Genomic DNA, 22,207 nt, shown 5'->3' with positions numbered 1-22,207 from the left:
GCGCAAAAAATGAGTCCTCATATCGCCACATATACGGAAAAATTTGAAAGTTTCATAGGTGGTCAAAATAGGGCAATTTCAATCATACAAATTTTGTAAAAATGGTTTGAGATTTTTTTTAAGCAGTACAAATATAGAAAAGCATATAACATGGGTATCATTTTAATCATATTGACCCACAGAATAAAGAAAACATGTCATTTTTACCGTAAAGTGTACAGCGTGAAAACAAAACCTTCCAAAATTTGCTAAATTGAGTTTTTCTTTTCAATTTTCCCACGTAAATATTTGTTTGGTTGCGCCGTACATTTTATGGTAAAATAAGTGATTTCATTACAAAGTAAAATTGGTGACACAAAAAACAAGCCCTCATATGGGTCTGGGGATGGAAATATAAGAGAGTTATGATTTTTAGAAGGCGAGGAAGAAAAATGAAAATGCTAAAATTTGGTCTGGTCCTTAAGGGGTTAAAATCTGCATGATTTTACAGTATTCTTACCATTGTAATGTGGTTTCCATAGAGGAAAAGGAAAAGAAATGGACATGATGTATGGTATAACAAGTCTGGCAGAGACTAACCTCACATTATGAGCACATTAATGCTTATGTGAGCCAAGTGTTCATGTGTATGAAGGGAGTGGGATATTCAGCTGACAGCAATTCCATGTTCATGGGTACCATAAGGGGGAAAACACACAATCTGGTTGCAGTTGGCTGTATGAAGTAACTGCTTCTAATATGCTGCAGAGAGGGAGATTTGCCAAATACATGTGCATTCTGTTTTCCCTGCATGAAATTGTTGGCTCCAAAGTTTAACCTATGTCAACATCTTACCTCCCACAATATATAGTACATGAATACTTAGAGATGAATGTATCAAAACTTTTGTAAAAGCGATTTGAAGCAGTTGCCCATGACAATGTAAATTGTCCCGAGGCGGTTAGGAAAATGAGAACTGTACAGGTGTGATACTCCACTTTATCTTTACATTAGGTTTATACATTACCTCCTATATATTTGGGTTAGATTACCCAGCTAATTTTTAGAAGACCTGTCACCATTTGTCTTAACTGTTTATGTAGAATTGTTGTTTCATGAGACATAACAAGCATTTATTAAAAATGATCTGTTTGATGTCTCAAGTTTTTTTTGTCTCTCTCCTGAAATTTTATATATTTTTTCAGTGAATTTTGATCTTTCTTTAGTGACATGTCTGCCCTAGGGAATCTGTTATGAATTGTATTTTCTTCTAGGAATTCTTATATTTTCATCTGTAGATTAGTGCACTGTGTAAATTTAGTGTCGGAAGAAAACTCCTTTAGTGCCGCACTTAGTTTGGAACAAGTGGTTATGTTCCGTTTAATGTCAAAATCATTAATGAATCGTTCTGCTTTAAAATGATTTTGTGCTTCACTTGTCATGCGTTACAGAACAATTGCATACAAATAGTATAATTGGTGTTTTTTTTTCCCTCCCTCAGTTTCAGTCTGAGTCAAATAAAGTAGACGATAAAGAGAAAATGGTAAGTGTGGTGTTTAAATACAAAAATGTGTATCCTTACTGTAACACAGTAATGTCTGAGAAAACTACAGAAAGAATAATCTAATGAAAAGCTTTAGTTCACATATGATCAAATGCATACACATCGCACATATAGGGCGAAACTGCCTGAAACCAATCACAGCTTGGCTTTCACTTTAACATAGCAATGATACATGAGCCATGATTTGGCGTTATGGACAACGAAGACAGTTGTTCCTTCAGTTTTGATAAATCTGTTCCAGTATGTCTGTTTCAAGTAAATGTATACAAGCACCTTGATATGTGAAAATGTAAAAAAATAAATAAATAATAACCCCCCCCCCTTTCCCATAGACTTGCATTGAGAGAGGGGGGAGGGGGGGGAGAAAGTACCCCTCTAAAGAGTTTGCCTGGAGAGCAGAAAAGGTGTTGCATCTTCTGATCTCCAGTTCTCCATCTCCGTCTTTCCCACATCTTTTATTTATTTATATAGCGCCAACAGATTCCACAGTGCTCTCTGAAGTATACCTTCTGAGGCCAGTGGGAGGGGGTTCACCAAATTGCATTTGGGCAAAACCACAACTGTATGCAATATCCAATAGCTGTACGATATCGCCATAACATCAACAACACTGTATGGCTATTAAACATTGCATACAGGCATGGTTTCTTCTGCAAGCGATGGTCGCTTTCTAAACTTGCCCTCTAGGACTATACCTCCAGGACGAGGGCAAACTTAAGTGGAACCTAGAGGTATTACCTTTGCCCACTCCCTGTACAACCCCTTTTAATTGCACTAGGATCACTGAGAGAGTAAATAAAATGTGTCCAGAAGGTGACCTCTTCAATCTCTGTGTATGGGGCAATCCTCCAGTCACTCAAGTAGGATGATCAGACAAGCCGTATGTTTTCCTGCCTTTCATCACATACAATAAAATGGGAATCGTGTTGCTTATTTTCTTTTTGGTTAGTTATGTGGAAATCACTTGGCTTGTTATCAATTCTTTTGATCTATCCATTGTTTAATTTACTTACAGGAAATCCTGTTTAGTTGTTTTCTAAGCATCACAGACCAAGTTTTACTTCCGTCATTAACGTTAATGGATTGTAATGCGTGTTTGTCTGAAGAACTTTGGGGCATGATCAAAACCTTTCCATACCAATACAGGTAAGTTCAAGCGGTGCTGGTTGTTAAAAGATCCACATTAGTTTGTTAGGTGTTTTTTTTTTTTTTTTTTTTTTTTAAATAAATATACTGCTGTTGCATTTTTGCTTTTTTGTGTGACACCTTGCAGATGCCCCTATGCTTTCTTTACTCACACAATCCAAACTCCTCAAACATTTTCTTTTACCTTCAACAAATCTGTTAAAATCTGTGGCTTGGCCACGTAATGCAAGGGCAAGATGAGTCCTCTAGGGGAAGCGCTTATTTTTATGCAATGAATCTCTTTAACTAATAGAGGAGCAACTCCTATATTATCTGTATACCAGGAGCATAGTGAAAGAGCAGGCAAACCCTATAAACAGTACAGTGATTTTACCTAACAAAATTTTTTTTTGAAGTCAATGGGTGCTGGAATCCTCAAATTTTGTGGCATTTTGTCTGTTTTTAATGTGGCTATTCAGATTTTTCTCAAAATACCGTCCAGCACTACTTTTGAAACACCACATGCTTTTATATGCATATATCCCCATGAATACAGCATAAGCCACTCATCTGAAACAGTCCTACTGAATGTGGAATGAAGTGGATTTGGGATCTTGATATTCATTAAAATAGCATCAAATGATTTAATATTATTGCTTATATCATTCCTATCATGGAAGGCTATTATCGCTCTAGTAATAACAGTATATTTTTTATTTCAAGGTATCGTCTATATGGACAGTGGAAGAATGAAACCTACAATAATCATCCATTGCTTGTAAAAGTTAAAGCACAAACAATTGATAGAGCCAAATACATTATGAAGTAAGTATTCAGATGTATATGCTTTTCTTGTTTTAGTACAGTGAAGGATTTTTGCCCTTTTTAACAAAATTTCTTTGGATACAATTTTTTAATCCTTAGTCTTAGTTGACCCATCAAAATGTACATTTTTCCGGGATCTCTTTAACCCCTTAAGGACTCAGCCCATTTTGGCTTTAAGGACTCAGACAATTTAATTTTTACGTTTTCATTTTTTCCTCCTCGCCTTCTAAAAATCATAACTCTTTTATATTTTCATCCACAGACTAGTATGAGGGCTTGTTTTTTGCGCGACCAGTTGTCCTTTGTAATGACATAACTCATTATATCATAAAATGTATGGCGCAACCAAAAAACACTATTTTTGTGGGGAAATTAAAACGAAAAACGCAATTTTGCTAATTTTGGAAGGTTTTGTTTTCACGCCGTACAATTTATAGAAAAAATTACATGTGTTCTTTATTCTGAGGGTCAATACGATTACAATGATACCCATTATTATATACTTTTATATTATTGTTGCGCTTAAAAAAAATCACAAACTTTTTAACCAAATTAGTACGTTTATAATCCCTTTATTTTGATGACCTCTAACTTTTTTATTTTTCCGTATAAGTGGCGGTATGGGGGCTAATTTTTTGCGCCATGATCTGTACTTTTTTTTGATACCACATTTGCATATAAAAAACTTTTAATACATTTTTTATAATTTTTTTTAAAAATAAAATGCATTAAAAAAGTAGGAATTTTGGACTTTTTTATTTTTTTTTCGTTCACGCCGTTCACCGTACGGGATCATTAACATTTTATTTTAATAGTTAGGACATTTACGCACGCGGCGATACCAAATATGTCTATAAAAAATGTTTTTACGCTTTTTGGGAGTAAAATAGGAAAAAACGGACGTTTCACTTTTTTATTGGGGGAGGGGATTTTTCACTTTTTTTACTTTTACTTTTACATTTTTTTACATTTTTTTTACACTTGAATAGTCCCCATAGAGGACTATTCATAGCAATACCATGATTGCTAATACTGATCTGTTCTATGTATAGGACATAGAACAGATCAGTATTATCGGTCATCTCCTGCTCTGGTCTGCTCGATCACAGACCAGAGCAGGAGACGCTGGGAGACGCACGGAGGAAGGAGAGGGGACCTCCGTGCGGCGTTATGAATGATCGGATCCCCGCAGCGCTGCGGGCGATCCGATCGTTCATTTAAATCGCGAACTGCCGCAGATGCCGGGATCTGTATTGATCCCGGCACCTGAGGGGTTAATGGCGGACACCCGCGAGATCGCGGGCGTCGGCCATTGCCGGCGGGTCCCTGGCTGCGATCAGCAGCCGGGATCAGCCGCGCATGACACGGGCATCGCTCCGATGCCCGCGGTTATGCTTAGGACGTAAATGTACGTCCTGGTGCGTTAAGTACCACCTCACCTGGACGTACATTTACGTCCTTCGTCCTTAAGGGGTTAATACAATTTGCTAAAATGCCCAAAACAGTTCTTTTTTGTTTTCACTTCTTACTGCAGTAGAGTGTTTCTACTCCTAACCTAGGGGGTGATTTCCCTTTTCCACTATAGAACTATATTTTTTCCATACATCTTAGATATTCCTCCTGACTCTGTCCCCCATACACATGCAGGTTTGGCCAGCTTAGCCTGCACTTGTTCTCTGTCGGGAGGGAGGAATAAGCAGCTGTCAAACACCCCTAGGGGTGAATTTTCTCCAGTGCGAGAGGTTTGGCCATTGTAAAATGTATGGCCACATTTACCACATTCAGCTCTCCATATCTTACTGGTAACTTGTATACATAAGACCCTAAAGCCTTCCTGTTATTTCAACAAACTTTGCATAGGTCAGTAGTGCAACTGAATTTAAGTAACATATGTAATAGATCTTATTAGACAAAAATACTTTTTTCATTTTTGTTCATTTTAACACACAGATCACTATGAGCCAGGAAGTGAATAGCACTTCTCCGGGCTTGTTTTCCATGGGCCACATCACTGAGACCCGACCGATTTAAAACTTTCAGTATCTCCCTGTGACATGTCAAGTTTTTATTTTTCTAAGGGACAGTGCCCATTTTAACCCCCTGAACGACGCAGGACGTATATTTACGTCCTGCGCCGGCTCCCACGATATAATGCGGGGTCAACACCACGTCATATCGAGTTGGTCCCGGCGGCCATCAACGGCCAGGACCCACGGCTAATACAGGACATCACCGATCGCAGTGATGCACTGTATTAACCCTTCAGACGCGGCGATCAAAGTTGACTGCTGCATCTGAAGTGAAGCTGAAAGTATCCCGGCAGCTCAGTTGGGCTGTTCCGGACCGCCGCGATGAAGTTCCCGAACAGCTTACAGGACACCGGGATAAAGTAAGGTGTCATTTATACTGAAAAATGCACAGTGTAGAGACGGAAGCCCCCAAAAGTTACAAAATGGCGTTTTTTCTTACATTTTGTTGCACAATGATTTTTTTTCCCCATTTCGCCGTAGACTTGTGGATAAAATGACCAATGTCACCGCAAAGAAGAATTTGTGGTGCAAAAAGTAAGCCATAATATGGATTTTTAGGTGGAAAGGGTTATGATTTTTAAAAGGTAAGGAAGAAAAAACATAAATGCAAAAACTGAAAAACTGAGTCCTTAAGGGGTTAAGGACACAGCCCATTTTGGCCTTAACCCCTTAAGGACACATGACGTACTGGAACGTCATGTGTCCGCTCCTGATCTATAATGCGGGGCCACGGGACAACGGCCGGGACCCGTGGCCGCGCGCTATTAACCCTTTAGACGCAATGTTCAAAGTTGAACGCCGCGTCTAAAGTGGAAGTGAAACCATACCGGTTAGCTCAGTGGGCTGTTTGGGAGGATAGCCGCGGCGAAATCACGGCATCCCGAACAGCTTACAAGACAGCTGGAGGATCCCTACCTGCCTCCTCGCTGTCCGATCGCCGAATGACTGCTCAGTGCCTGAGATCCAGGCATGAGCAGTCAAGCGGCGGAATCATCGATCACTGATTTCCTATGAGAAACCAGTGATCAATGTAATAGTTCAGTGTGTGCAGTGTTATAGGTCCCTATGGGCGGCGCTGGGGTCTATTTTGCGTCTAGCTCCGCCCCCTCCCCGCCCCCAACTCTAGGCTCGGCAGCGCTCCTTTAGCTCCCAGGGCTTTAGCCCAGAGGGAGCTTTGTTTGTACTCTCTTCTCCTGGAGCCAAGCGGGGGCTTGGCAGCAGTGTTGCCATGAGCCGTCGCTGCTCCAGGGGATCCTTCTGCCTGTATGCGGGCAGCACTTCGCAGGGTGCACTGCGCTCCATGCAGCAGAGTTTAGCTCCGCCCCCTCCGCCCTTCGGGAGCCGGCGCTGTTTTTGTGCACCGGCCTCACGAAGCTGCAGCCCGGCGGGAGCTTCTCCTGTCTGGGCTGCTTTCGTTTTAAAGGATCTAGTGGTGCCTTCCGGCGGAGTTTAGCTCCTCCCCCTCCACCTTTTCGGGAGGCGGCGCCATTTTTACACCAGCCTCCCGAAGCTGCGGCCCGGCGGGAGCTTCTCCTGTCCAGGCTGCTTTTCTGTCTTTTAGCCTCGTGGCTGTGCGGCTTAGCAGACGCTTCTAAGCATACTGCTCCGTGCTGCCGCTGCTTCAGAGGCTGCCCGCTATCTGTTTTTCCTCATCTCAGGAAAATTGACTGCTGGAGTTCAGTCCCCTTTGGACAAATTGTTGCAATTTATGCACAGTTATAAAAAAAAAAAAAAAATCTAAAGAAATAATAATAATACGATAGTTCAAGTATTCTGCAGCTTGTCAGACAATTTGGCGTACTCTGGTGCCCTCTTGTGGCTTATCCTTGCATTACCTTTTATTTGGTTTACTTTTCATGCCTGAAGTCCTGAGTTCCTTAATTCCCTCCTCTAGCGGCTGGCCTACCGATACCACTCTACTGTGCGAGATGTTAGACGGAATGACTCGCCCATACCTGTGGGCCGGACAGTCGTCTGCACAACTGCTGGGTTCAGTGTGTGGAGGCCTGTCCTGGTATGTCTTCAGGACCCATACCGATGGGCCAGACAATGGTCTACATGATTTTCTCTGCTGCTTGCCACGTGTCTCATGACTGATGTACTGTTGCTGCATTTCCGATACCCCTCTGCTGGGTGCGGTATATGTGGAACTGACCGATGTGTCTTCAGGACCCATACCAGTAAGCCAGACAGTGGTCTGCTTTGTTTCCTCTGCCATTTCTCCAACGTCTCACGGCTGAGATGCCTGTGGCTGCAGTTCCGTTACCCCACTGATGGGTGCGGTATCGTGGTCTGCCGATGTGCCTTCAGGACCCATACCAGTCAGTCAGACAGTGGTCTGCTTGGTTTCCTCTGCCGTTTGCATTTTGTTTCACGGCCAATGTATCTGTTACTGCAGTTCTGATGCCCCATTGCTGAGTGCGGTATAGGGAGAACTGACCCGAGGTGTCCTCCAGACCCATACCAGTAAGCCAGACAGGGGTCTGCCTGGTTTCCTCTGCCGTTTCTCACACGTCTTACTGCTGAGGTGTCTGGGGCTGCAGTTCTGTTATCTGGGTACGATGTATGGAGACCTGACTCGATGTGCCTTCAGGACTACTACGTCTTACATGGACCCGGCCCTGTAAGTCTGGATGGTTTCCTACATCACCGGTCACAGGATGATGCATCTGCGCCTGGAGTCCGGTTCCTCACTACTGAGCGAGGTACCAATGGTATGTATGAATGTCTTCTGTGGATCCACGTCAGTAGGCCAGACGATGGTCTGCATAGTTGACTACACTTCCTGTCATGCATCGGTGTTCCAGTCCCTCTCTACCGGGTAAGGTACCTATGGCATGCGTAATTGTTTTCGGTGAATCCAGGCCAGTAAGCCTGACTGTGGCTTGCATGGTTGTGTACACAGCCTGTCATACATCAGATGGCTGATGTATCTGCACCTGGGGTTTTGGTTCTTCGCTACTCGGCGTAGTGCCGAGGGTAAGAGGGTTGTCTTCTGTGGCTCCATGCTGGTTGAACAAACAGTGATCTGCATGGCTGCTGCGCTGTCTGTTGATCTTCAGACAGCTGGAGTGTCTGCAGCTTGGGTTCCGGTACCTCATTGCTGGTGGGGTGCCGATGGGATGCATCGTTGTCTACTTTGGACCCATAACAGTACGCCAGACATTCGTCTGCTGGGTTGTCTTCTCCGCCTGTCCTGCATCAACCAGCTGGTGCCTCTGCCTTCTTCGGCACCTCACCATTGTGTGAGGCGTCCGACGGAGTGTTTCTTTCCCTGCTATGGTCCCATACCAGTGAGCCAGTCAGTAGTCTGTATGGTTGCCCGCGCCGCCTGTCATACTTCACACGTCTGATGTATCTGGGGCTGGAGTTCCCGTACCTCACTACTGAGCGAGGTGCCGATAACGTAACTCGTCTTTCCTGATCATGTACCTGTCATTCAGGTAGTGGTCTGCATGCTTTCCTGCACCGCTTGTTACACATAACATCACCGGTGTATCTGCGATGGTCTTCCACAACCTCACTACGGTGTGAGCTTTCCGCTGGGTTGGCTCGCGGTCTCTTGGGGACTCCCACCAGTTAGCCAGACAGTTGTCTGCATGTTTTTCCTCTGCTGAGTGTCTCACGGCGGATGTTTTTGGGGCTAGGGTTCCAGTACCTCACTGTTCTGCGTGGTATCGTGGACCTGACCCAGCGTGTCCCACGGACACTTCACGGGTTGTCAGGGATGCATTTCACGGTCCCTCTGCTTCCCTCTATCTCTCTCCTGGGGGGCGAGGTTTATTGGCCTCCCCGCCTTTCCACCTTTGTCTTAGGTGCTCAGTTATCTCTGGTCCGGCTGCTCCCCTTCTTCCTATAGGTCACTCTGTGTCGGCCCTTTTTTCTGCTCCACGTTCATGCTTTGTCTTCTGAGTCTGTGGCTTCGGCCTTGGTGTTTGGCACCGTTAGGAGATGGGGTGTGGGTGTTTGTCTGTGGGTTCCAGCGCCTTTTGCTGCAACAGCAGGGTCGCTCTGTTCTTCTTTCTTATGTTGCACTGTTGGTCTGCTGTGGGCATACCTCCCTTGCGGCTGGTCCTTGGATGTCAGCGTTTTCCCCATGTCAGTACGCCACTGTTGTCGTGGGGTCCTCATGTCTGTGTTCCTACATATGCTAGGACCATGTTGTAGGATTGGAGCCATCTTCCTGTTGCTCGGGGACTTCCGGTGATTTTGTCTGTCTCTGCTGTTCCGTGGCAGTTTCAGCACCTCTATTTTGACATGGGGCCTGCTGGGGCGCCTGTCGGTTCTGCCCCTCCCTGTACTTCCGGGTATTTTCTTCCGGGGTCTCTGTCCAGGGTGACTCTGGCACCTCCTTGTCACTTTCTTGATTGATCCTCAGCGGGTCTTGTCTTCTTGCCCAGCTTCGGGGTACGGGGCTCCGATCTCTCTTGGTTCGCACGGTGGCTCCTTCAGACGGTGAGGGTTGCCGCTGGTGCCTGGGTGCTTCGTCCACCCAGTATTTGCATTTCCCTGCTCCTTCTGCGCCTTGCGCGTTTGCGGCGCCCCTTTTCTCTTGGAGTGCGGGGACCAGGGTGCTTGTCGTGGGTCTCTACTTGAGTTGTCCTCTCAACCGCCCTTGTCTTTTCCCTCCTGGAGGGATTCTTTTTGGTTTTTGCTAACATGCACTCAACGGTGGACTTTCAAGTCTGGGCTTGTGTACTTTCTGTCTTCTATCACTGCCTAGTGCTCTGTATGTCATTCTTACCCTTTTGTCTGGGTCAGCTATACTGCGTTGGCTCCACAGTCTTCTGGAGTAATTCTTCCTATGCCCGGACCCTGGGAGTCCAAGCTGGGCTCTCATTGGTCCTCCTCCATTCCCCTTCTGACGGGATGTTTTCTTGAGGATGCTCAGGTCTACTCCGTCCACTCTGATCTCGCTCTGTTGGTCCCCTTGATTTGGACTCTGTCCTGGGATGCTGCGGTGTGCCTTCTTCTTTTTCAGGCGGCTCTGTGATTCCTTAAGCCTTGGTGAGGGTTCAGTCTTAGATTTGTGGCGACGAGCCCCCGGCTCCTCAGCGATCCTTTGGTCAGGGTGGTATTTCTGCTCTCCTTCCCTTATTTCTGGAAGTTTTCTCGCAGGAGAGTTTTTTTCGCGGTCATCTGGTTCCCTTTTTCCTGTGTTTTCTCATCTCTCTATATGACCCAGGTGCCTTGGGTCTCTATAGTGGATGGACCTTCCCCTGGGTGTTCTGGTCCTTCTCCTTGGATGGGAGGTCTTACGGGAACTCATTTGTTCTGGGCTTTGTATGTCTCCGACCTGGGGACTTGTCCATAGTCCTTGCGGGCATGCGAGTTCAGTCTTGGACTGTCTCCCTTTCGCTGGTGGTTGTTTTTTTCCCACCCTAGGGGACTACTTTTGTACGTCCCATCAGTTAGGTGTCCCCCAATGAAGAGCGACCGAAAAAAGGAGATTTTTTTTTTTTTTTGTACTCACCGTAAAATCTTTCTCGTAGCCTTCATTGGGGGACACCGCACCCACCCAATTCTTCTTTATACGGTTCTCTGTTATTTCTGGGATTCCTTTCTAGGGTCCTTCGGACGTATTTCCTCTTGGGCTACTCTTACTGCTTTGTGACAAAACTGGCTGCCTCACTGCAGGTGGGCGGGTATATCCTGCCAGGGAGGAGCCGACTTTTCTTTTTCCTAGTGTCAGCGCCTCCTAGTGGCTGGAGCATATACCCATCAGTTAGGTGTCCCCCAATGAAGGCTACGAGAAAGAGATTTTACGGTGAGTACAAAAAAAATCTCCTTTTTCCTGCAATACCCCTTTTAAGGACGCAGCAATTTTCATTTTTGCATTTTCGTTTATTCCCTCTTCTCCTTCTAAAAATCATAACTTTTATACCGTATTTATCGGCGTATAACACGCACTTTTAAAACTACAATTATAGGCAAAAACCCTGCCTGCGTGTTATACGCCGATAAATCTGCCAGTCACTGATTGAAACAGCGGCGCTTTTTGTCCTCTCTTCCCTGGCTTTTCTTCCCTGCTTATTTGTAAATTTAACCTCACCTGGCCTCGCTCTGGCAGGCTCAGATTCAGGCTGCGGGTCTTTCGGGGCTGCGTGGCCAGTAAAGCATTAAAAGTGTGCCGAGTGACGATCCCTGCCGTCTCTTCTGTGTGGCGTCAGGGACGTCACTCATCATTCCCTTTAGCTGCAGTGGGTAAAAGTGACGTCCCTGATGCAGCGCAGAAGAGGAGCCGGCTGGGATCGTCACTCGGTTTACTTTCAATCCATTACTGGCCGTGTAGCCCCGAAAGCCCCACAGTCTGAACCTGAGCCTGCCGAAGCACGGCCAGTCGAGGTCAAATAAAATGTGAAAAAAAAGCAGGGGAGAAAAATCGGGTTGAAGGAGGGAGGACAATCATAAGACACAGATAATCTTGGGGGGGGGGGGGTAATGATGAGGCACAGGGGGATCACTAAGGGGAAGTGAGGCACAGGGGAATCACAAATCATAGGGGCAAATGAGGAACAAGGTAAATGATGAGCCACAGGGGGATGGAGGGGCGTGTTGTAGCACAGGGGTTGATAAAGGGGAAGGAATGATGTGGCACCGGGGGGGGGGGTGCTGGAGGGGGGGCGGTCAGACTGAGGAGCAGGAAAGTTATGTGGCAAATGGGGGGGAATGATGTCACATTAAGTTCAGATCTTCAAAGTAATTTAATTTATATTAAAGGAGTAGTCCAGTGGTGACTCAGTGGTGAACAACTTATCCCCTATCTTAAGGATGAAGATCGCGGGGGTCCGACTGCTGGGGCCCCCTGCGATCTCCTATACGGAGCCCCGACAGTCAGCGGGAAGGGGGCGTGTCGATCTCCGCACGAAGCGGCGGCCGACACGCCCCCTCAATACAACTCTATGGCAGAGCCGAAGCCCTGCCTTCGGCAATCTCCGGCTCTGCCATTGAGATGTATTGAGGGGGCGTGTCGGCCGCCGCTTCGTGCGGGGGTCGACACCCGCTATCTGGCTGGAGAGCCGGGGCCCTGTACAGAGAGATCGCAGGGGGCCCCCCGCGATCTCAAACTTATCCCCTATCCATAGGATAGGGAATAAGTTTTTCACCACTGGACTACCCCTTTATTTTTTTTTTACTCAAATTTTCCTGTTCAAATGAGGGTGCGTGTTATACACCAGTGCGTGTTATACGTTGATAAATACGGTATGAGGGCTTGTTTTTTGAGCGACCAGTTGTCCTTTTTAATGAAATCACTTATTTTACCATAAAATGTATAGCGAAATTAAAAAATATACTATTTGTGTGGGGAAATTGAAAAGAATACCGCAATTTAGCAAATTTTGGAAGGTTTCGTTTTCACGCTGTACAATTACATTACAAAAATTACATGTTTTCTTCTGTGGGTCAATATGATTATAATGATACCCATGATTACATACTTTTCTATGATTACATACTTTTTAACAAAATTAGTGCGTTTAAAATCCCTCTATTTTGACGACCTATAACTTTTTCATTTTTTTTCCATTTAAGCGGCGGTATGAGGGCTCATCTTTTGCTGCGTGGTCCGTACTTTTTATTGATAGCCCATTTGCAAATATTAAAGGGGATGTTTCACTTTTTTTTTTTGTAACTTTTTTTTTTGTAACTTTTTTTTTTTACACTTTAATTGTCCCCATAGGGGACTATTTATAGCAATCTTTTATTGCTAATACTGTTCAGTGCTATGAATGGGGTATAGCACTGATCAGTGTAACCGGTGATCTTCTGCTCTGATCTGCTCGATCTCAGACCAGAGCAGAAGACTTCTAAAGATGGACAAAGGCAGTTAAGGGGACCACTGGCCGCCATGCTGGATTATCGGATCCCTGCGGCAGTGCTGCAGGTGATCCGACCATACATATTAAGTGCCATACTGCTGCAGATGCTGTGATCTGTATCGATCACGGCATCTGAGGGGTCAATGGCACACATCAGCGCGATCGCTGATGTGCGCCATTATCGTTGTGTCCCTGGCAGTTGATAGAAGCTGGGACCAACCGCGCATGACACAAGCACCACTCTGGTGCTTGCAGTCATGTATAGGGCGTAAATGTACGTCCTGGTGCGTTAAGTACCAGGGCACCAGGACGTACATTTACACCCTATGTTGTTAACGTATGGTCATAGGAACTTAATATGCTGCGACTTTGATGCTGTGAATTTAACCCCTTAAGGACCAGGCCAATTTTATTTTTGCATTTTCGTTTTTTCCTCCTCGCCTTCTAAAAATCATAACTCTTTTATATTTCCATCCACAGACCCATATGAGGGCTTGTTTTTTGCGTCACCAATTGTACTTGGTAATTACATCACTTATTTTACCATAAAATGTATGGCGCAACCAAACAAATATTATTTATGTGGGAAAATTGAAAAGAAAACCGCAATCTAGCAAATTTTGGAAGGTTTTGTTTTCACGCTGTACACTTTCCGGTAAAAATGACATGTTTTCTTTATTCTTTGGGTCAATACGATTAAAATGATACCCATGATTATATTCTTTTCTATAATTGTATCGATTAAAAAAAAATATCTCAAACCATTTTAACAAAATGAGTATGTTTGAAATTGCCCTATTTTGACCACCTATGGCTTTCTCATTTTTCCTTAGATGGGGCGATATGAGGGCTCATTTTTTGCGCCATGATCTGTAGATTTTATCAGTATCACTTTTGCTTAGGTTTTACTTTTTATTAATGTTTTATAAAAAAAAATTTTGGGAATAAAATGTGACAAGCAGCAATTTTGTTTTTTTTTATTTTTATTTTTTTACGCTTACGCTGTTCACCGTAAGGGATCAATAACAATATATTTTAATAGTTCAGACTTGAACACACGCGGCGATACCAAATATGTGTATACATTTTTTACGCTTTTTTGGGGGTAAAATTGGAAAAACTGAAGTTTTACTTTTTTATTGGGGGAGGGGATTTTTCAAATTTTTTTACTTCTATATTTTTTTTTTTTACACTTTTTATGTCCCCATAGGGGACTATTCATTGCAATCAGTTGATTGCTAATACTGTGCAGTGCTATGTATAGGACACAGCACTGCTCAGTATTATCGGTCATCTTCTGCTCTGGTCTGCTCAATCTCAGACCAGAGCAGAAGACCCCGGGAGACTGCTGGAGCCAGGTGAGGGGACCTCTGACTGCCATGCTGGATGATCGGATCGCCGTGGCAGCGCTGCGGGCGATCCGATCATCCGTGCAAAGTACCGCACTGCCGCAGATGCCGTGATCTGTATTGATCACTGCATCGGAGGGGTTAATGGCGGACATCCGCACTATCGCGGATGTCCGCCATTACTGGCGGGTCCCTGGCTGCTGATAGCAGCCGGGACCTGCCGGGCATGACGCGAGCACCGCTCCGGTGCTCGCGATCATGTCGGCTCGTAAATGTACGTCATGGTGCTCTAAGTACTACGTCACCATGACGTACATTTACGTCCATTGTCGTTAAGGGGCTAATCAATATAAATATAGAAAATATGCAGTAAATTGTGAACATAATGCTCACCTTGGCAGAATTTTTTTTTTTTTTTTTTAGCTGAATCAGACCCTTGCCTTCTTCTTTTTGTGTTATATATACAGTACCTAATCTGCCAAGCTATTTATGCATGGTTACTTGTGGGGCATCCGAGATTCTAATCTCCGATCATGACCTATTTGCCTGATGGTTGTCTGATCCTGCCTGTTTTAAATCCTTAAAACCTAAATATAAGCTGTATTCGGTATGTTGCCCTAAAATATTTTCTTTATGCATCACAAGCTTTACTGTAAAAATAAATGAAACTGTGTTACTAAAACCTGCTGGTTAAAAAAACATCTAAAGATAACCTGAATTGTAGATGTAATTTCCACAGCTTTACGTACTAAGAAGTTTTTGGCTGAGTTTGGGCTTCAGGCGCTTTAGTATTCCTTTTGAACCGGCCAGTGTAAAGCACTATTAAACGAATGCACGCTGCAGTCCTGTTATCACTAAGATAAAAACAGTCCATTTACATGAGTTATAGATGTGAGAATGCACCTGCTAAAAATGTTCTTAAAGAGACTCTCCCCTCCAAAACCGACCCTAAACTAAAGCCATCATTTATTAGGATATGTTGATTCCAAATCTGTAGTTTTTAACATTGTACTCATTTGCTGTAAGCCTAAAAGTGTAGGCGTCTAAGTAGTGTCTATTGTATTTCTGAGCTAAGTAGTCCCCCTTTAATAGCTGCATTAACAAAAATAAGCTAAAAAGTCATTTCAATAAACCAATTATTTTCCGTACTCCAGATCCGTTGTTAAATGCCGGTCGCATTAGGAACATTCTACCAGTAGTTACAGAAGCCTTCCCAATTTCCAAGTAAATTTTATAGGCAGTTGACAAAAAAAATATTTTTATTACCTGCAAATGTTAAGAGATCTTTGGCTCATAGTTATGATATATGTAGAGGGAGCTGCAATCATTCACCCTTTGGAATTGTTACAAAATGACCCCTGTAGTTGTTTTATGGATCCTTCCCCCCTTTTATTTTATTACATCCACTTGGTATGTGTTTATGGCCAATTAACTTGTTAATAGCACTCATGAAACCTTATGTTATTGATGTAGCAACTGTTCAATTTTTTTTTCCTCTTATTCTTTTCAGACGTCTTACAAAAGAAAATGTGAAGCCATCGGGACGGCAAATAGGAAAACTAAGCCATAGTAATCCAACGATTTTGTTTGACTATGTATGTTTATTTGTTACTTAATAGCGTACCTTTGTGTTTATATGTCTGCAGGGACTTTGTAATTGCTAGAGAAGATGGTGTTGTTATAACTGAAATAACTTATACAGCCAAAGCTGATACTGCATTTACTGATACAGCATTATGGTTGTTTAGGATAGCTTCTAACTTTACAATTATAAGGGTTCTCTTATAACCCACATCATTTATATTTTTGTGTTGGGGGCAACAATGCTGTAACACATAAGGGTCATACCAGCTGCAGCCGCATATTGAGAAGTGGGAGAGAAGCTATAATAACCATCTTTGTATATTTGATGCTGGTTAGAGACTCCTCATTTCCTATCCGCCTCCTCCCCTAGCTGCTTCAAAATTCACATGAATCCATTTTGTTTAGCTGCTAATATAACATTATCTAGCACTAAGTAAGCAGAGGCACCGGTCTCCACTGTACAGTTGGGGCACTGTCTCCTCCTCACATTGGAAAATTTCTGCAGAAGATCCATCCTGAATATGGACCTAGTTTGAGTGCAGATCACCATTCATATCGGTATACACACAAAACTGCCACTGATTCCTGCACTGGGTAGGTAGAATATATATAGTTGTTATTCAGGAACAGAGCATTATCTATAGCAGGACCACAGGCAGGAAAAGTTGCCATAGAAACTCATGAGTAGTACTGTGTTAGCCCTATATTTCCACGTACGGGTTTGACTTTTGTAAAGTCTATTATGGCCCATATTAAATTTAAAGTGGTACTCCCGTGGAAAACTTTTATTATTAGTATTATTATTATTATTATTTTTTTTTTTAATCAACTGGTGCCAAAAAGTTAAACAGATTTGTAAATTACTTCTATTAAAAAATCTTAATCTTTCCAGTACTTTTTAGCATCTGTATATTACAGAGGAAATGGTTTTCTTTTTGGAGCACAGTGCTTTCTGCTGACATCTCTGCCCATTTTAGGAACTGTCCAGAGCAGCATATGTTTGCTATGGGGATTTTCTCCTACTATGGACAGAGATGTCAGCAGAGAGCTCTGTGTTCCAAAAAGAAAACGATTTCCTCTGTAGTATTCAGCAGCTAATAAGTACTGGATGGATTAAGATTTTTTAATAGGAGACCTTTACAAATCTGTTTAACTTTCTGGCACCAGTTGATTTAAAAAATAAGCTTTTCCACTGGAGTACCCCTTTAACTAATGAAAATATTTTCTTATATACAAAATAACTTGTAACTTCATGTAAAACATTTCCTTCTGATTTTTGACCTATTTTTATTTTTGCCTCCACAGATACTTTCACAAATTCAGAAGTATGACAACTTAATTACACCTGTTGTAGATTCATTGAAATATCTCACTTCCCTAAACTATGATGTCCTTGCATGTATCCTTTTATTTTCTTTATTTTTTTTGAAAACCTTCAAGTGTACTCTAAATATAAGGTTCTAGAAAATACCTTCATATACTTTCACTTAGCATCTCTGCACAGGCATTAGGGAATGCTGACCCCTCAGCCTTATAGGACATTAGATTGAGGCTGTGTTCACACGGGGGAATGACCGCACGGAAAATCTCAGTGCAGTCATTCTCCTGACAGAGCGCCAGCAGATCATGCCAGCACTAGGACTGCTCGTAAATGCATTTTCGTGCAGACTATTCTTTTTGCAGCCTCTTAAAAGAATTTCCACTACGGAATTCAAATTTATGTTAACAGCGCAGCAGAGTCCCATTGAAAGATGTGGATCTCCGTGTGGAATTCTGCACAGAAATTCCATTGTGTGAACATGGCCTGACGCATGCTTAGTTAAACTACATCCACATTTTGCCTGGAAAGATGTGATCTTTCTGGGGAAAAATAGTGCCAATAGGCCACAGAATGTGGGTGTGGTTTCGTCCACATGTGGCACCTGTGGATTGTGAATACAGCATGAACATCTTTAATAGTGTGTGTACACATAGACACCATAATTAGTCCTTTAATATACTTGTATATAAGTAGTAGTAGTGTTTAAAGTTGACTGCTGGTTAGGCCTTAAGATGTGCGTGACTGCCACTGTATACTGCTGAGTGTCGACACAAGAAATAAACTCCAGACAAAATGTTGGTGTATATATCTCGTTCTCAGCATACTTGCTAAGGAGCTGTCTCCAAGGAGTTCTGTTTATGATACGGAAGTACATTGGTTTTTACATTTGACAAAAAGGGGAGGTTAGTTATCACGTCAAAATCATCATGTTATATTTTGATTGGTTTTGAGTATTGCAACTGTATATCACAGAATATTAAAGGGTACCTCTCATCAAATAAACTTTCCAATAGCATGTTAATGAAAAATATGCTTCTGTCAGCAAGCATTTCTGACTCATGCTGGAGTCCTAAACACCCAGAGCTGCCAGCCTGCTTTGTTCACAGCCTAACAGGCTGTGAACAAAGCAGGCTGGCAGCTCTGAGTGTTCTCCTTTGTGAACAAAGCAGACTGGCAGCTCGTAGTGTTTAGGACTCCAGCATGAGTCTGAAATGCTTGCTGCCAGGACTGGTAGGGAGACCCCTAATGATCATTTCTTCAAAGTGGAAAATTAAATAGAAAGAAGCATATTTTTTAATAACATTTTTAATATTCTGCATTCATTAATCTATAATATATTAAAAGTTTTTTTGATGAGAGGTACCCTTTAAGCATTCATACGTCATTTATGTTGCCATCTCCCTATTCTACCAGAAAATTCCTGATGTATCTGGCCTTCTGCAGTCTATCCTTCTTCAAATGTTTTGTCTCCAACTTCCAACCTCTTCTTTATCTTGCTTCTTCTGGCCTCATCCCAAGGTCTTCATCTTAGTTACAAGCAAATAGCAAGCTGATATGTTTTTTTTGATAATGTTTTTCTGCAGCACATTAGCATATATATCTAATAAATATATATATATATATATATAATCAAAATCATTGTTCTTTTTTTTTTTTTTTTACAGTAGTATGTCTTGTTTTTTGCATTCTCTTTAACTATACATTCAGACTGTATTATTGAGGCACTTGCAAATCCCGAGAAAGAAAAGATGAAGCATGATGACACCACAATATCCAGCTGGTTGCAAAGTTAGTGTAATGTTTCGTCTTAATGTCAAAATGGTATTTTGTTAAGAAAACTGTGACTTATGTAGAACAGTGAAGTAAGAAACCTAATCTCTGTGTAGGTTGCCAATTAAGTGGTATCCTTCATAAGGTGATTTTAGAATGTACCTGGCAGGCAGTATGGTATACACCTTTAAGAAAATGTCTCTTCCGATCATAAAGCCTATATATTGCAATACAATTTTTATAACTTAACATCAGCCCAATGCTACCAGTCACCATATAATATAGTTACCATGTGCATGTGTTTTAAAAAGAGAGGAAAGCAGCTGGCTGATATGTATGAGGACTTGTCTCCCCTCTGAACATGAAAATTTCAACCCTCTTCAATCCAACTCCCTTAACTTTCTCTTCAATCAACCGTTGCTGTGAGAGAAGAGTTAGGAGGCCTCCATACACATTAGGTGTGGTTGGTTTGTTCTGTCGAAATTAGAACGTTTTGCCAACACTAATGTAATATGTATTCGATTAATCTACAGCATTTAAGGATGGTGATAATTGCAAAGGTGAAACCAAAGAGACCCTTTTTTTGTATTACATAATGTGAATTATGTTGAAGTTTGCCCTCACAAAGCTCTCAAGAATCTCCATGCTGTACAGTGTATTTAGAGAAAACCACTGGATTATATCAGGTCGTGTGAAATTGGGAAAGACTTCCTCAAAAATAAGCTCTACTGCTTTTATATTCAAAACCATTTTTGCCACGAAGCATAGGGCTAGGAGCCCTATTATGGCTTTAAGAATTAAAGGGGTACTCTGCCTAAATACATCTTATCCCCAATCCAAAGGGTAGGGGATAAGATGTTTGATCGCGGGGGTCCCCAGGCCAGCAGCGGCGTCCGGAACACAGAAGCTTGGAGCTTCCGTGTTTGTGATGTCACACCACGCTCCCTCCGTTCATGTCTATGGAATGGGGCGTGGTGGCTACTACCTAACCGTCACACCTCCTCCCATAGACATGCATAGAGGGGGGGGGGGGGGGGTTGGCGGCTGTAGTCACTAGTCATCTGGCACGGAGTTCACGCCGTGCACGGATGACATAGGTGCCGCGCCGGTGATCGCCGTGGTCCCCAGCGGTTGGTCCTCCGCGATCAGACATCTTTATTTCCTTTGGTTAAGGGATAGGATTTTTTTTTTTTGGGGGGGGGGGGGAGGGGGGGATCCCTTTTAAGCCTTCAAGTGGTTGATCAGCTGACCACCATAGACTTTGCTTTTGAAATTCCAATCAATCCATTGTTCTCGCCTGAGAACGTATAAGCCAAAGCTGAGGGGAAATTCTAGTATTAAATGCCGGCTGTCCTGTGATACATAGACATATTTGCAGAGATTTATCAAAACCTGTCCAGAGGAAAAGTTGCTGAGTTGCCCATAGCAACCAATCAGATCGCTTCTTTCATTATTCAAAGGCCTTTTCAAAAATGAAAGAAGCAATCTGGTTGCTATGGGCAACTCAGCATCTTCCCCTAGTCAGGTTTTGATAAATCTTCCCATTGGTTCTGCCAGGACATGAGCCACTAATGCTTTCATGGCTCTTCTCTCTGGCTCATAGAAAGTAGTGGCTGTAAGTTAGTTAAGACAGGGTAGTTAGTTTTTGTTCTATCCAATGGAAATCCATATACTGCACATTTTACCATGTTGTTTTCCAAAAATATGTAATCTGCTCTATTTTATCTGTATGTAGTGCTGTGGTTCTTGGATGTACAGCAGTGAATAGTCTGTTGCCATCCGCTATGTCATTGCAAATAGCCCATGCTATCTCTTGTTAGTGTTGCTATCAGTTGACATAGTAAATAATTTTTTGCATAATATCTGTACATTTTTATATTGCAGGCTTGGCTAGCTTTTGTGGAGCAATTTTTCGTAAATATCCTATTGAATTGGCTGGCCTTCTGCAGTATGTAGCAAATCAGTTGAAAGCTGGTAAGAGGTAAGTGATTTTCAGTTTGTTGTTCTGTTTTGTTTCTTTTATCTTTTTATTCGTAAATGTGTGCTTGTTTGGGGTCTAACCCCCAAAACTCTTTATCTAGCAGGATGTAGAAGCTGTGGCCTGCAGTGAGCACCATGGCATACCAATAAGTGATACTGTTTGTTGTTTTCTATTTTAAGAAGTTGTATACAAACTATACATATAAACTTGAAGCCTCATGGGGGAGATTTATCAAAACCTGTCCAGAGGAAAAGTTGCGGAGTTGCCCTTAACAACCAATCAGATTGCCTCTTTCATTTTGCAGAGGCCTTGTTAAAACTGAAAGAAGAGCTCTGAGTTGCTATGGGCAACTCAGCAACTTTTCCTCTGGACAGGTTTTGGTAAATCTCCCTCCATGTGTCAAAAATCTGTCTGTGAGCTTAATGTGGCCCATCACAGCTTTAGTCTCACCCTCACGTTTTCTTTTCAGCTTTGATTTACTGATTCTAAAAGAGGTGGTACAAAAAATGGCTGGCATTGAAATTACGGAGGAAATTACAATGGAGCAACTTGAAGCAATGACAGGCGGAGAGCAACTTAAAGCAGAGGTGAGAGATCTAATGTATTGCCCGCTGATTTGGAGAACATATTTAGAAAAAATGGCTTTGATTGCTATTAAATATTCTACTTGTCTAGTCTGCGCACCATGTGTTATTTATGCTGGGTTCACACTTTGGCATTTCCATTCTTAAAAATATGGTAAAATTACTGACCAAAATACCTAAAGAGAGAAACTTTAATAATGGAAAGATTAGCAGCTTTTTCTTTGTTCAAGATCCACTCCTGGTTTTGGTTAAATATATTGTGTATATACGGTCAT

General features: G+C 42.7%; 1 protein-coding gene across 1 annotated transcript in view; it reads left to right on the top strand.

Annotated features, from left to right (window-relative positions):
* Nucleotides 1-22,207, top strand: part of THOC2 (THO complex subunit 2) — a 165,620-nt gene that overhangs the window by 51,659 nt on the left and 91,754 nt on the right. Inside the window, exons 13-20 of the mRNA XM_056541081.1 lie at nt 1,481-1,522; nt 2,559-2,689; nt 3,392-3,493; nt 16,203-16,287; nt 17,582-17,675; nt 19,305-19,385; nt 21,252-21,348; nt 21,818-21,935. Coding sequence (XP_056397056.1) covers nt 1,481-1,522; nt 2,559-2,689; nt 3,392-3,493; nt 16,203-16,287; nt 17,582-17,675; nt 19,305-19,385; nt 21,252-21,348; nt 21,818-21,935 — 750 coding nt within the window. The remainder of the gene's footprint in view (nt 1-1,480; nt 1,523-2,558; nt 2,690-3,391; nt 3,494-16,202; nt 16,288-17,581; nt 17,676-19,304; nt 19,386-21,251; nt 21,349-21,817; nt 21,936-22,207) is intronic.

This window comes from Hyla sarda, chromosome 9 (assembly GCF_029499605.1).
Source record: "Hyla sarda isolate aHylSar1 chromosome 9, aHylSar1.hap1, whole genome shotgun sequence".
Classification (NCBI taxonomy): Eukaryota; Metazoa; Chordata; class Amphibia; order Anura; family Hylidae; genus Hyla; species Hyla sarda.
The sequence above is the reverse complement of the archived record's forward strand: the minus strand, read 5'-3'. Positions and strand labels throughout refer to the sequence as shown.